The 15,944-nt window shown below is 36.0% G+C and overlaps 2 protein-coding genes across 2 annotated transcripts; one reads left to right on the top strand and one right to left on the bottom strand.

Moving 5' to 3' along the window:
- Positions 1 to 6,023: 6,023 nt before the first annotated feature.
- Positions 6,024 to 8,091, top strand: LOC113346268 (F-box/kelch-repeat protein At4g19930-like). Its single transcript, XM_026589819.1, has 2 exons — positions 6,024 to 6,101; positions 6,294 to 8,091. The coding sequence occupies exon 2, from the start codon at positions 6,404 to 6,406 to the stop codon at positions 8,051 to 8,053; it is 1,650 nt and encodes a 549-aa protein (XP_026445604.1). The 5' UTR covers positions 6,024 to 6,101; positions 6,294 to 6,403; the 3' UTR covers positions 8,054 to 8,091.
- A 304-nt stretch (positions 8,092 to 8,395) lies between these two features.
- LOC113346215 (protein NRT1/ PTR FAMILY 4.5-like) lies at positions 8,396 to 11,668 on the bottom strand. The gene is made up of 7 exons (XM_026589783.1): positions 11,657 to 11,668; positions 11,498 to 11,548; positions 10,580 to 10,676; positions 10,243 to 10,460; positions 9,693 to 10,142; positions 9,370 to 9,497; positions 8,396 to 9,285 (listed from the first exon to the last, which is right to left on the bottom strand). The coding sequence occupies exons 1-7, from the start codon at positions 11,666 to 11,668 to the stop codon at positions 8,406 to 8,408; spliced, it is 1,836 nt and encodes a 611-aa protein (XP_026445568.1). The 3' UTR covers positions 8,396 to 8,405.
- Between the last annotated feature and the right edge of the window lie 4,276 nt (positions 11,669 to 15,944).

Below are 15,944 nucleotides of genomic sequence, written 5' to 3'. Positions count from 1 at the left end.
TAGACACGCAAGGCAGGTGTGGCTATAAGCTACCTAAAACCACGCCGTTTTACCTAAAACCACGCTAGCAGAAGCCACGCCAAGTCCAAACCAAATTGGTGTGTCAAAACCCCTATGAACATGCCAATTTGGCGTGGCAAAAGGGTTTGTTTGTACTAGTGCATCTTGCATTGGTCATCCAAAATATATTCAATAAAGAACTGGGCCAATCATGATTTCCCTTCGATTATGAAACAAGTTCATACATCTACGTTCTTAAACTAATGTAATAATACATAGTTTTCTAGGATGAAATCACACCTATATCTTACACATAATCAATTAACTAAATACAAAGATTATGTTGATGTCGTATTTACGAAGTTCCAAAAGATAAGCGTTTATACTTCATAATTCAATAAATTACTTGACACTTTGATCATAATGATATATGACCAAGTCTAACCACTAGAATATTATATATATACAGCTTCGCATGTTATGTTTTCAATATAATCCGAATGTAAAGATATGTTAGGAATGAAAACAATATCAAGTCAATATTACTAACCTCAAGTGGAAGGATGATTTATTTATTGTACTCGTTACTTCTTCTCATTCTTCAGGTCTTCAGAGTAATAATTGTACGTCTCAACATTCTTATACTTTCTAGTCTAACCTAAACGAAGTTGACTCTAGTATTTAATCAAGCGACTCTAGATGAGTTTTGATACTAAAATATGACAACCAAACTTGACATACAAACGCTTGGTGGGTTCAACCGAGCTATGCTCTAACAGTTTCCTAATCCGTGTAGGCTAATACTTGGGAACCAAGTTTATGACTCCTATATAAGAAGGTCTAGTCTAAGTGTCTAGTCATGGAATCCTCAACCAATTCTCGTCAGAGATTTGAGGTATTCATCCCACCTCTTGGGGTGGTATGTGAAAGATCATTAATGATGTAAAGAGTACATTGCTATGGTGCTCGTGGAATACTTATCGATGTTGGAAGACATGTTGTTATGGATTATACATATGGAGATGTTGGTAAGAAATCTTAGTGGTGCTGGAGTAAACTATTTGTATTGAGCATAAAGGCGTCCATAAAAATTTATGTCAGGGTGTATAGAGAAGATCATCTCGTTGTGGTAGATAATGTGGTAAACATTATCTCGTATGGGTGAAGACACTACTTTAGATTTATAGGGCTTTTGTGAGAGTTCTTGTGTTCGGTCACATTGTGGTGAGTCAATTGATTTATTTAGTCAATCATGATATGTAACACTTAGTTGGTGATTTCATAATAAATAAAAAGGTCGTAGATGTTTGGTGGATATAGACAATATACACATATTGTGTTTATTTTTGAACCACGTTAGATCCGTGATTAGTACTTTACTTCTTATTGCTTTTTTTATGGCTTGTATCTGTGCGGTTCTCTTTCTCTCTTTCTTATCCTAGATCGTAGTTAGGTTCATGGAGCAATCTGAGAGATAAAGTGTTTCTCGTTAGCTAATTTATTTTCGGCAATGTTAGAGCATTGCTCGGTCAAACTCGCATGTGTTGCTATCTCAAGCCTGTTTGTCAATTTTAGTGATCAAAATCATAAGTCTTGATTTCTAGCCTATTTGTGGATGCCTCTGACTAGGACATAGATAGTGTAGTTGAGCTTAAATCTCTTGACGTTCATCTCTTGAAGACGAAGAACTACTAAGGGGAGCTTGTGGAACTTCTTCGACAAAAGGTATGTGGAGACTTGAACTTATCTATCACTTGGAAAGTCTTTTTCTATTATATCCTATATTGAGACATAAGTCGTGTTACAATATAGTTTTCTCTATACACATTTGAGATTTCGAGCCGAGTATATCTCGCTTACATATTTCTCGAAATATGTGTTGGTAAGCTTTCGCTTCGACCAAGTTCATCTTATATCATGAGAAAATTTCCGAGTAACATCTTACATGGTTTGTGCGATACAATCATTTGGTGTAAGACTTGGAAGGTTTCAATAATGATTATTTCAATATCTTGAAAATTGCTTTGATGCTAATAGTGTGTGAAAATGACTATTGACATTATAGAAGAATGATTCAATGATTGAAATAAAGAATTGATGATGTAACCATCTTTGGATATAAGCATATATAGTGTGTTCGTACATTAGTGTATAAGTTCATAAACCGGAAGCCAAGAGTATGCATATATGTGTATACGAAATTGGTGAAGGAAATAGGTTAAGTATGCGTACGGGTACGCATACTGGCGGAAGATCTCGAACCGAGAATTTCTGCTGATTTTGGTTTTGGCAAAACTCTTAACTAGTCACCTTAAGTATGCGTACCCGTACGCATACTGGCGGAAGTTTTTGAACCTAAAATTTCTGCTGAGTTTGGAAAATTTACAAACTCAAAACTGGTTGCTTAAGTACGCATACCCGTAAGCATACTTAAACTGGTTACTTTGTCAAATCGGTCAAGTCCATGAACTTAAACATTTAAATCATAAGGAATGCAATCTTTGTGAACCGTGCTATAATGTTCATGATTGATTCAAGTGAATGAAACCGATTTGATTTCAATTGTGTTTTCTAAACAATTGAACAACTCTTTAACTAGTTTCATTTGAGTCATTTGAACTAGTTATGGTTAAGATGAATAAGGTTGATATGAGAGTAATCATATGGCTAACCTCGGCTAACTATGTTTGAACCAACATGGTGTACACGTTTAGGTACGGTTACATAAACCTAAATGAGGGTACATTTCATTTGTGTGTAACAAGCTAAGTTCGATCTAACGGTTGAAATATATTAGCTTGGTTGAATCAGGTTTTTCATCTAACAGTGAATATTGAATGCTTTGTTACCAAAGTCACTTGGATTGCAAACCCTGATTTGAAAACTATATAAAGGACAACTCTAGCAACTGAGAAACCTAATCCCCACACCTCTTGTGTGTTATTATTTGCATAACTAGAGTCGATTCTCCTTTAACCTTAGGTTTATTCTCGAGACCCAGGTTAACGACTTGAAGACTTCATTGGGATTGTGAAGCCAGACCCAACTATTATCTTTGTAGTTGCGTGATCTGATCTTGCTGTTTCTATTGTGTTGAGTGCAATTGAAATAATTGGATCGAGATTTTATATCTCCGATAGGCAAGATAGAAAAGTAATCACAAACAAACTTCGTCTCATCGTTTGTGATTCCACAATAACTTGTTTCGCTAGTCGATTAAGTTTATTGTGAGGTGATTGATAATACTAGGCTGTTCTTCCGCAATATAAGTCTGGTTTATCCATTGGTTCATGTTCACCTTGATTTAGCAAAAGATGGAACAAAAACTCTTGGGTATTTCCGTGGGAGACAAATTAATTCAATCCAATAGACTTTTTTGTGTGAGACATATTTGTCTATCAAGTCTTCAACTTTGGGTCCTAGAAACTGTTAGTTGTGGGTGAGATCAGCTAAGGGAATCAAGTACGTAGTATCCTGCTGGGATCAGAGACGTAAGGAGCGAAACTGTACCTTGAATCAGTGTGAGATTGATTAGGGTTCAACTACAGTCCAGTCCGAAGTTAATTGGCAGTAGGCTAGTGTCTGTAGCGGCTTAATACAATGTGGTGTTCAATCTGGAATAGGTCCAGGGGGTTTTTTGCATTTGCGGTTTCCTCGTTAACAAAATTCTGATGTTTGTGTTATTTCTTTTCCGCATTATATTTTGTTATATAATTGAAATATTACAGGTTGTGCGTTAAGATCAATTAGAATATCCAACCTTTGGTTGTTGATTTACATTGATTGACAGTTGAACATTGGTCTTTGGTACCGTCCAAGTAACTCCTCTTATATTCAATCAGGCTCGCAGATTTCTATTTGATGATTGCGGATTGAATTAAGAGTTAGACATATTAAACTCTTTGATATACTTTATTCTAGATTGAGTCTGACTGTCTAGTTGATTCTCTAGAAAGTGTATTAGAGTAAGTCCTCTCAGCTTGCCAAACGAATTGTTGGGTGTGGTTGTTAGACCTCCGCATTTTCATGCAAGATTAATTAGCACGTAGATAGATCTGAACCCGTACAATTAGTAAGGTACTATTAAGTATCCATAAGGGTCAATTGTATCAACAGTCGATACTGATATCTAGTAGCCCCAAACAAGTAAATGAAGAAATTGATCAAACTAAGTATAACAAGTAACCAATAAAAGAGATTCCACTTTTGGTACTCTCTTTAGTGGTTTGATTCACCATTTGCACCAAAATAGTATTAAAGAAGTTCTCCACTTTGGTGCTTTAGAGTAGAAAAAATCCAATAGACCGACGTAGTAAACATATCGGAAATCCCAAACATGAAATATTGGAATGATAGTCACACTAATAGGTAATGGTTTGAGTACTGGGATGACATTCAACATATTGTTACTTCTAGCTATGTTTTTCGCTCAACTTCGATTAATGCGGCAATACCCATGGAAATAGAAGAAAGAACTAAACCAACACCAATTCTTTATAAATGGGTTATTCCTGTTGGATGACCAGTGTATTTTATTATGAATGAGACAACGATTTGATCATAACGAGGGGTTATTATGATCATGAATCTAATAGGATTTATTGGGAGTGACGCAGGTGGTACGTAAAAGTTATGGGAAATGGTTGTGTCCATTGTTATTCCTTGTTGAATTGAAAAGGTTTGAAGTTGAGTTAAACAAGTACTCATTATAATGGTACAACAAGAGCTGTGAAATTATTCCTAGGATTATTTATGGATTTCTTTACTTGGGTAACCCTGCAAAGTTTCCATCGGTTGGCTGACACTGAAATCTTTGAAGTTTGGATAGCTGCCTTGTCTAAAAATCTGAATAACACAAGACAAAAAGTTAAATAAATCATGTAACTTACATCTATTGATCTTTAAGTTATCTAGGACTATGAAGATCATCTTAGGTTATCTTTGTGAGCGTGCTTACCGGCCTCCTTATCTCTATCAATCTCATAGAGGTCGCCAGAGTCTTCGGGAAGTTTACGTTTTCTGTTTCGAGCGGAAGCTATGTAGTTGGTATATGGAATCGAAGTGGAAAGTTGAAGCTAACAACACTGACAGGAAAGATTTTTATTTCTCTGTATTATGTTGGTCATAGAAATCCAAAACGACCTCTTTCACTTTTAATTCATCACGAGTAATTTGTTTCAATTGATTAAAGTTGTGAAGGATCGGTTAATTGGTTCTGAAAAAACTATCACAAACAAAAAAAAATATTAGACATCTCAGGTCATTGACTTTAGAGGATCAAAAAACTACTATAGTCATCCAAAACAACCTTTTGTGAAAACACGTAGTGGTTCAGACACAACCTGCTATTGCTTTACAAATTCATTCGCATCTAGACTACTATAACATCTTCTAGTCGTCCAGAAATTATTGACTAGTTCAAAGAAATTTAAAAAAAGGAGAAAAAAAATCAAATGCCCAACATTGATCACTTATTCACCTCCAAATCTTTTCCACGTAATGTGTTTTTAGTAGAATTGGTATGTTTTTGTTGGATGTTGGATTCATCTAAAGTTTGGCTATTCCATAGCTAAGATCAATAATGAAATCATGCATCATAATGGTTTATGGACTAACCATCTATTAATTCCGCTTTTTAGCGACGGATTAAATGATAAAGAACTAATGAGATTTTGGCGTATTATAATTAAACATATTCCTTACTTAGGATTAATAGTTTTGGGTTTTAGTGGTTCTTTTTTTATTTTTATAAAGAGTTCTATTGGTTTCTAGGGAAAAAAAAACAGTTTTATTGGTTTCTAAAATAAAATAAAAAGATGAATAAACAAGAAGGCCAAACGAGTATTATAGACTTGTAGTAGTTATAGTCAAATTTTAGGTGGCAAGTAGGAAAAAAATAGAAGTGAAATCCAGAATTACTTTATAAATTGTGAGATACATAGGTGGTAAATAGGTGAATCCTTGAATTTTACAGAATTTGGTTTATACTGGAATTTAGAAATTTACCCGTTTAGGAAAACCAAAATAATTCTGAGTCGGTTGATGTACATAAATAAAAGAGGTTGAGAAAGACCAAGGAGGAGGGATTGCTCCATAATTCTGTAAGTAGATCGATTTTTACTTTTTGGGGAAATCATTATTAGGTTAGTTTTCAATTTTGATTTGATATTTCTGATATTCTTCATATCTTTAACATAGATTTGGAAGAAAAATTAAAGTAGAATTTCTTATTGATTCGTTTGATACTGCATCTTAATTCATCTTGGTGATTTATGTATGCAACACCAATGAAGAGAAATAGAGAAATCAGCAGTGGTGTTGAAGTTTCAAGTAACCTTTCTAGCCGTTCGCTGATTCATCAAGGGAGATAAGGAGGAGGAGCGGCAAAGTTTCAAGATGGGATATGAGGAGTTGTGATGTCGATGTAGAGGAGATTAGGGAGAATTGCCGTCATCTTGATGTTTTGATAGAGGAGATTAGGAGTGGCAATGATGTTTCAACAAGGGAGATTAGGAGCGGTATCGAATTTTCGAGACACCTTACTAACCAGTCAATTAATTTGTTATTAATGGCAATGAGGAACAATGATGTTCCCTTAAAGCCCCTTCTTAGTCCGCCAAGGAAAACAAGAAAAAGGAAGATCAACAATTTTGAAGTTCCAAGAAGGGACATTACAGAAAATGATTTAGAAACGGAAAGAAGAAGGGACGCAGTCTTCTGTAACCTTTTGTTAAGCCGTCATCATGGTTCTCTTGGTGTTAATAACGAACATGGTACTATTATTGCTGTGCCCAGGGTTAGTAGTCATCTTCTTGATGATGAGGGTATATTGTTGGATATTCTCAGTAGACTCCCGGTGAGATCACTCTTGCGGTTCAAGTCAGTATGTAAGCGTTGGTTGTCTTTGATTAAACACAACCGACACTTTATTAATTTACACCTTACCCGTTTACAGTCACGTCCGAATATCCTCTGCATCACTCCAATGCAGAAGCAAATCTATGGCGGGAATGGTATATGGTGTCGACCACTAAGTCAAACGCCTCGTCATTGTATTTTCTTAGCAGATATATCATCAGTCCAAGGCAGCAGCAGCAGCATTGACGGCGAGGAACAAGTGCCAGCAGAAGCCATTATCCGGGACATAAGGATGACGACCGACGACGACGGGTTTGTTTATGATCTAGTTTTGAAACCGGTAAATGGTTTGATTGGCTTCGTAGATTGGATGGCAGATGCCATTAGGATATACAATGTAAGTACACGAGAAGTAACTCCATGGATTAAATCAACATTATTAGCAGAAGAAAAAAATAGATTTGAGAAAGAAGATGACACAATTGAGATAAAGATAGATAAAGTTAGGTTTCCTGTTTTTCAACTTGGATTTGATCCTTCGACTATGGAGCATAAAGTTTTCTGCTTTTGGACACTATCTAGAACCCAATCTTTTCTTGGGCGTCATTCTGGATACCAAACATATGCAGCTTGGGAGGCGTTGACTGTAGGCCGTGACACTAAATGGAGAAGAATCCATGTGGTTCCTAGTGACAACCAAATGAAACTTGATGAGGTTGTCCCTCCTTGGGACAAGGGGAGTTGGCATGTGCATATAAATGGTACCATATATTGGCTATGGTATCCCATGAATCACATCTCTCTTTGTCAGCAGTATGTTGTGGTTCACGGACATATTCCTGATCCAAAGGTCATAGTTGCATTTGATGTAGGAAGTGAGAAGTGTAGAGTTATCCCAATCCCTAGTTTCATCCTTGACGAGCCTCGTGAAGAAAGGTTCTCCTCGCCTAATGCTATTCTGGAGTTAAATGGACGTGTAGCTCTATCATATAGATTGAGTCCTTACATTCTGAAGTTATGGGTACTAGATGACGGGGTCGGCAGAAAGTTAGAGAATTGTCACGGAAACGGAAAGAATTGGACCGCAGAGATTATTAAACTACCTTTTCGATGTGATCCAGTTATCAAATTTCATGCAGTTGTGGGAACTGATCAGATAGTTGAGTACTACGACGATGCCCAGAGGAATTTATAGTTTTTGAGTACTACGACGATGCCCAGAGGAATTTAAAGTTCGTCTCTTTGTATTCCTATGATCGCAAGAAAAAGACTTTTAAGAAGATTGAGGTCGATGGGGTCTCCTTGTTTCCTCTTCACTAGAGTAGGTCTGTATTTAGAACTATTACAGAAAGCCTTTTTTCTGTTGCGTGAAAGGTGAAAATGTCCAACTTTGAATCACTTCGAAGATAGGAAATATTAAACCATAAAATTAGAGTCTTTGCATTATACTGATCTTACAACATGAAGAAATGAAACAGCAACCAAAAAACAAGTAAACAACAGGAACATATGTATATTAACTTCTTCAAATCTTTTAATACTGATAATTAATCTTTAACAACTTCCTTCATCTCCTTATTGGCAACGGTAGTTTGATGTCTGTAGTGATATCTAGTAGCGAAAAACAAGTAACAGAAGAAATTGATCAAACTAAGTATAGCGAGTAACCAATAAAAGAGATTCACATGATTAACGTTAATATTGTTTCCAGCCAGCCAACCTCCACTTTTGGTATTCGCTTTAGTGGCTTGATTCACTATTTGCACCAAAACGGTGCTAAAGAAATACCCTAACGCCATTGAACTCCAAAGGAAGCAGGTAGAGATGGATTTAATTCCTTTTGGTGCTTCAGAGTAGAAAAACTCCAACAACCCGACGTAAGTAAACATATCCGCGATCCCAAATATGAAATATTGGAACGATAGCCAAAATACACTGATAGGTAATGGTTGGAGTACTGGGATAGCATTCAACATATTGCGACTTCTAGCTATGTTTTTGCGCTTAACCTCGATTAATGCGGCAGTACCCATGGAAATGGCAGAGAGAACTAAACCAACACCAATTCTCTGCAAATGGGTTATTCCTGTTGGATGACCAGTATATTTTCTTATGAATGGGACAGCGATTTGATCGTAAAGAGGGATTATTACGATCATGAACGCGATAGGAATGATTGGGAGTGAGGCAGGTGGTATGTGAAAGTTATGGGAAATGGTTGTGTCCATTGTTATTCCTTGTTGAACTGAAAATGTTTGCAGTTGGGCTAAACAAGTGCTCATTATAATGGTGCAACAAAAGATTGGAATCATTCCTAGGATTATCTTTGCATTCTCTACTTGGGTAACCCTACAAAGTTTCCATGGGTTGGCTGATTTTGAATCTTCGAAGTCTGGTGATGTTTGGATAGCTGCCTTATCTAAGAATCTGAACAACACAAGACAAAAAATTAATTAAAGCATGCAACTTAAAGCTATTGATCTTTAAGTTATCTAGAACTGTTCAGATCACCTTAGGTTATCCCTGTGAGGTAAAAATTCAATTTGCACACCGGCCTCCTTATCTCTATCAATCTCATAGAGGTCGTCAGAGTCTTCTGGAAGTTTAAGTCTTCTGTTTCGAACGGAAGCTACATAAACCTGCAAACAGAAAATGATGATAATGTCACTGGAAGTCCTCAATCCTTTCTATCCATATATATCCCAGAAATTCATTCCTGATTTGAAAGTCGTTTCTAGTTTCGGATTTAAGATGTTAGCCGCAACATACATGTACTGCAGTTTTTTTTACCTACATCTTATTCTTGTGAAGAATGTATATATATGCTTGATTACCTGGATGATTTCTGTGATAGCTGCAGTTCCACTGATGACGTGATACCGGTATAGCGGCAATCCTGCGCTAAAGACAATCATAGCCAACACTATTGTAACTGTGGAGATTCCAAAACCCCAATCCCAACCTTTGTTATCTTGGATATAAACAATTAAAGTGATACTAACACCACCACCAATACAAATAGCAAGTAAGAGCCAGTTAAAAAAACTTGACATTTGTGTGGCCTCTTTAGGGTCATTCTCATCAAACTGATCTGCTCCATGGGTTGGTAATGAAGCTTTTAATCCAGCAGCACCGGCAGCAATCAAGTATATAGAAGCATACATAAGTGCAGAATTTCCCCCAACAACTTTAACACATAATTGTGAAGTAGCTGGATCGAGAATGTTGCATGTTGGGGGTCTAAGTTTGGGTAAGTGGGCTTGTACTGTAAGTAATACAAATCCCTGCATGATTTATAACTGATTAATAAGAAATCAAAACTAATAAGCTATGGACAAGATAAAGGAAGTGCTTATTTGGATTGAGATTGAATATGGCAATTACCAGAATTTCAAAAATGATAGAAACCATAACAGCTTTGGATCTGCCAGTGTAAGTGTCAGCAAGAAATGCAACCAGTACGGATAGGATGTAGCTTGTTCCAGCATAGTTTGTGACGATGTTAGCTGCGTCGGCTATGCTAAAATGCATCACCCCATTGAAATATGTGATCAAGTTCACAGCTAGAGCTAACGTCGCCATATTCTCGAACGTAAATGCAGCTGCAGGCACAAATGTACAAGTACATAGTGTATAAGCTAATTATTAGGTGCTTGCAACATATATCCTCCATGATCGGTTATTAAAAATTCCTCAAGAACTTATTAACAGAAAACAATACCAAGTATGAGCAATGAAGTTCGTAGCCCTCCATGCTGATACTTGTCAGCAGCTCTTCCTTTCCAATCAACCTTCCCTTCAACAAACTTAACTGCCTCCTACACCATAAAACGAAAAATTAGCTTGCGAGTACTATCGTTAATCAAGGTACAGGCGTAACACAAAATAGCTATAAACAACAAAAAACCTCAAAAAAATTAGGAGAATAAATTTTAGCATACCATGTTCGCCAACCCTGTTAGCTTATGCAAAGTTAAGTGGGTGATCAGACTGATGGAGTATGACGAGGGAGAGCAAGTGCGTATAAATAATAAGATTTTTTATGATTAAAATACCACTCAATATGTGTAGTTAAGTAGTTAATTTGGAACTTATTAATCAACTGATGCCGTCTAATTACGGTAGGGAAAGATTCCTATGAATTATTCTATAGAACCAAGACAAGAACCTAGTGGCGGAAAACAGCAACATCTCTTTAACCAAAATTAAATCTTACACCCTATCAAACCAATGCATCCTATTAATCAGAAATTTAACTTAATGCCGAAAATAACCTGTTCATAAGTATTTAGAGTTCACATCAGTAGAACCTACAAAACGTTTATTTCACTATCAGTCTGCCCCTTATAAACGATTCGTTCTTGACTATACAGAGTACCTACGTCTTTGAACTCTAAATCAGGCAATCCCGAAAATGTTAACCAACATGATTGTATTATTAATACTAGAATTTATGGGCTATGATGTCCTTTATTCCATGCTAGCTAATGCAGTAGTTTTGAAAAATAAGAACTTAGTTTTTATTTAACATCAAGTAAATTTATGGAATCAACAAATAGATGTAGGTAGCTAGATGGCACACAGAGAAATATTATATAAGGGCAATTAAATATGTAGTGTGATGTATGTTTCGACTTACGCAGCTAATGCATGCTGCATTGTGCAGTACAAAACTCAATGTCATAAGCCACTGAAAACATGTACTAGTTCAATAGGGATGTACTGATGTAGTCATATGTATATGCCATAAATAGTTTAGTTGGAGACAACTTGGGAGTTAATTACTATGGTTACACACCGATCGAATCATGCATGAGCTTTATAGTAAGTGTATAAACTGAACAAAAGCAAAATGTGCAAGAAGAAGAAAACAAAACTAAGCTTTTGATTTGATCAGCCGCATATAAAATCCAAATACGTGAGATAACTTCTCTTTCTAGCTGAGTAGATTGTTATGTTTTCATATTAGTTGGATGTAACTTCAGCTTCCATCATCTTGCCAAAACACGTTTGGAAGTTGAAACCAGTAGTATACAAGATGCCTCTAGTGTACTATATACTGATTCGATAAAAGAAAGGAACTACTTATTGCATGAGTAACTAAGCACTGTTCAGACCCGTAGCAACTTAATTACGCATGCAAAACAAAATTTTAATTTGAGAAACAATATATATTTCTTAACTGAAAAGTTTAGTTTTAAAGAAAAAGCCTCACAAAAAACAGGAAACGTTCTTTACGATTTACATAGGAAGAACAGTGTCCAATTAATCAAAATTTCATTAGTGCTAATGCGACTTAGTTCTGCAGTTTTATATAAAGATATAATTTTCTATATAGAAAACAAAAAGCAATTTTCGAACTCATAAAATGCAATCCCTATAATGAATAGGAAAGTAGGGGAAACAGTCACTGTTACCGGCTTTGTTCAAATGTTTGCCGGGATCTCCCTGGAGAGCTACGCTGTTGGATGACCAAGAAACTGTTCATACGTTAAGACGTACGGGTGATACTGTTAATTGGAACCTAAAGTTCCTCCAAACACTTCATCAGAAATAAACAAACCTTGAATGGTCATAATTTTTGCTGAAGTGCTTGGAGAAACTCCAGGGTACACCTAACCTTTGTGGGGCAGTACTAGTAGTTACTAATTAATGATGTATGAATGAAAATCCAAGAATGACTGTTCTCTTATATATAGTGTTTTCTCGAATGAACCAGTTTTATGTGGTCCTCTTGTTTTCCTGTTAAAGTTACACACGAAATCAAGTGTGTGTTGCTGGTGTAACCTAGCTAGTTTCGAAGATGAGCCCTGTTCAGTTTGGATAAGTCGAAGGTTCATTGAACTTGGTCTACATTTCGTCTCGGTGTCCGAAATAGCTTAAGGTTCATTGAACTTGGTTATTCTCACATCTTTGTTCCCGATCGACGTACAATTTTGTTGATTCCCTCTGTCTTGGCACATCTTTGCGCACGATGTTAGTGAGGTAACAATAACCGAAATGTGTTTTAAGTGCTGCATGAAAAAACAATTTCGGAACACGTTCCTTAATCAATTTCACGGGATAGGCACGTATAGGGGTGGTGAGTCGCACTGTGGCCTGAAGAATTTTGGCTTATATGCATGGACATACATGATGCATTCAGCGTTATGGAATGTGGTATGTTGGTTCTGATTTGCCAAGAATTTGTTAGATAATATCCCTGCAATGAAAAGGCTGTCCTTAAAGCGTTATTTTCTCCTACTCTTCGGAGTTGTTGATAGGATTGATCGCAAACCGCTTCACAGGATACAAACAAGCCTTTTTGTATGATATGACAATTCAACGTTGAATCTATCTAAAGACTTAAAGGCCTAGACAAATAAAACTCCCATATTGAAAGGTAAGGAAATCATCGTTTTTTATTGGCCGAAATTGGTTTTTTTTGAGTTTTGTGAAACTAACGTTTTGGTGAGGACACTTGGCAACGGATTATGGGCTAAAAAAATTAGGAAAAAAAGAAAGAAAAGGAAACCCTGCCTTACTCACACCGTGACTATGTTAGGAAACAAAATAAACTGTAAACCTAACTTGAAAAAAAAGAAAATCGTGTTGAAATATGGCTACGTATTTATGGCATTATATATGGCCAAGTATTTTTCTTCCTGGACTTTAGCGTCTTAAAATTACAGCCCAAGCCAGAACGACTAAGAAGTGGTAATACGGTTTTGGAGGCCTAAACCAATTAGCGCACTAAAGAAAGGAAGTTGCGGGCAGTAGAGCTGTTTGTCATGGAGATATATTATTTTCTTGACATCTATGTCAAACATTTTGGACGATGTTAAGACAGCGTTTTAGGACAATCCCTTTAAAGATATAATGGAAAGTGAGAAAACGTACCCTAATTGAAATAAACTGTTTATTTATTTTGTCTAAAAGAAAAGTCTTATGATCCGTGGACCTAGAAGTTTGGCGAGGACACTCGGCTACGTATAACTGATTTAAAAATTGTAAACTCAAATTTTATGGTAATCCGAATTCAATTAGAAGGAAAAAATAAATAAAATATGTACGCATTTTCAATTTTCTCTCTACCTATTTAATGCATTGAGACTAGGCGACGTGAAGTTCTGTTACACCAAATGAAAAATGCACCACCACGGGGCGGGGCAAAGCCCGCGCACACCAAGTAAAATACATGGTTAAAAGAAAGAAAATGTCTAAGGTGTAGCACGGGCATAAATCTAGACAAATAAAGCTCCCACATTGAACGGTGAGCCTCGGTTCCTATGTTGGCCGAAATAAGCGTTTTTGAGTTTTGTGAAACAAGCGTTTTGGTGAAGACATTTGACAACGTATGATTGGTTTAAAAAGAATATGAAAAAGATTAAAAAAACGGAAATCAAATTCAATTTGGAATTCATGACATGAAAATATTTAGGTGAGGACGATTGGCAACGTATGCTTAGTTTAAAAATTACAAACTCGAAAGGAAAACCTAACTTACCGTGTTAGGAATTTTATCAAAGTCTAAATTCAATTTGGAAATCGAGTACCTAACATAGTAGGACTCTTTTTTCCAAATTATAATATATACAGGGAAAAAGAATGCACATATTTTACATATATTTTCTGCGAAAATAAAAAGAAAAAAAAATAAGTAAAATCTACACATATTCTCTGGCTATTTAATGTATCTGCCCTGCCACACCAAAACAAAAATACATTGCCATGGGGCAGGGCTTCGCCAAATTAAAAATGCATCGCCACGGGGAAGGGCGAAGTCCCGCACACACCAAATTAAAAAGCATTGCCACGAGACGGTGCGAAGCCCCGCGCGCACCAAACTTAAAGAAAAATAAAATGCCCGGTGCGTAGCACGAGCACAATCTAGTTCTTATTTATATACAGAAAATAGTTGACTGTAGCTAATGGAGAAAGAGTTGAGAAGATTGAGAGAAAAGAAAGAAGATTTCTTTTATATCCAATCAAGGCTTCTTGGTTGGCTTGGCTTATATTGATACTGAACATGCATGTTTACTGTCTGTTCAGCATTGCAGGGAATTGTGCCTGTTCAAACCAGTCCTTATATGCAAAGCCTTGTAGGATTTGAATCTCAAGTCTTCAGTTACCGTACTTGTCAGTTACAACTTACAAATTTGAAACCCAATATACACGTACCTTGTTCTGTTACTACTTCAATCTATCTTTGTTTAACTGACTGTTTACAGTTTTTCTCCAACAACTTCACATTTAATCTAACCATAAATTGTCGACTTTGAGATCAAACATTAACAGAATTGGGGATCCATATTTCCTTGTGAAAATGTTAAATGCAATCCCAGTTTAGGGGAAATTATTGTTTGGTCCTTTTCTATGTAGTCCCAAGACTGTTCGATCCAGTGGGAAAAAACGTTTCTTGTTTGGTCTATAATTATTTGAAAATATAAACTGGACAAAAATACTCTTCTTTATTATTTTAGCATTAATTTGCGTAGTTTTCGTATTTCCATAATTATTTAAGTTTGTTTTCTCCGATGAACTCTAAACTTCCTACTTTTTTTTTATAAGAATTCATTGTTTGATGACTATCAAGTGTTTGGTAATTCTTTTTGTAGATTCGTGTTCATTCTTAAAAATGAACACTCAACAAAAAATTCATTATAAACAAAACCAGAGTTCATTCTTTCGAATGAACACCTAATCAAAACCAAAACTAAATCAAATATGAAGCAGAGTTTATTTTTTCAAATCAACACCTAATCAAAGTTCATTATTATGAACAAAAATCATAGTTCATTCTTTGGAATAAACACCTAATCAAAGTCTATTATTATGAACAAAAATGAGAGTCCATTCTTTCAAACTAGAAAACCAGTCACCTTAGGTACGCGTACTCACAGAAGTTTTCGAATCAAATTTTTTTGCTGAGTTTCCAAACTCAAACCCGGTTACCTAAGGTACACGTACCTGTACGCGTACCCAAGATGGTTATGTCTCAAATCGGAAGTTCATGAACTTAGAACAATAAATCAATAAGGAATGCAATTTTCGCAAACCGTGGTTATGTTGTTCATGAATTGATTCAAGTGAATCAAACCGATTTT

This window comes from Papaver somniferum, unplaced genomic scaffold, assembly GCF_003573695.1.
Source record: "Papaver somniferum cultivar HN1 unplaced genomic scaffold, ASM357369v1 unplaced-scaffold_99, whole genome shotgun sequence".
NCBI lineage: Eukaryota > Viridiplantae > Streptophyta > Magnoliopsida > Ranunculales > Papaveraceae > Papaver > Papaver somniferum.
Note: the sequence above shows the minus strand (reverse complement) of the source record. Positions and strands in the feature narration are given on the sequence as shown.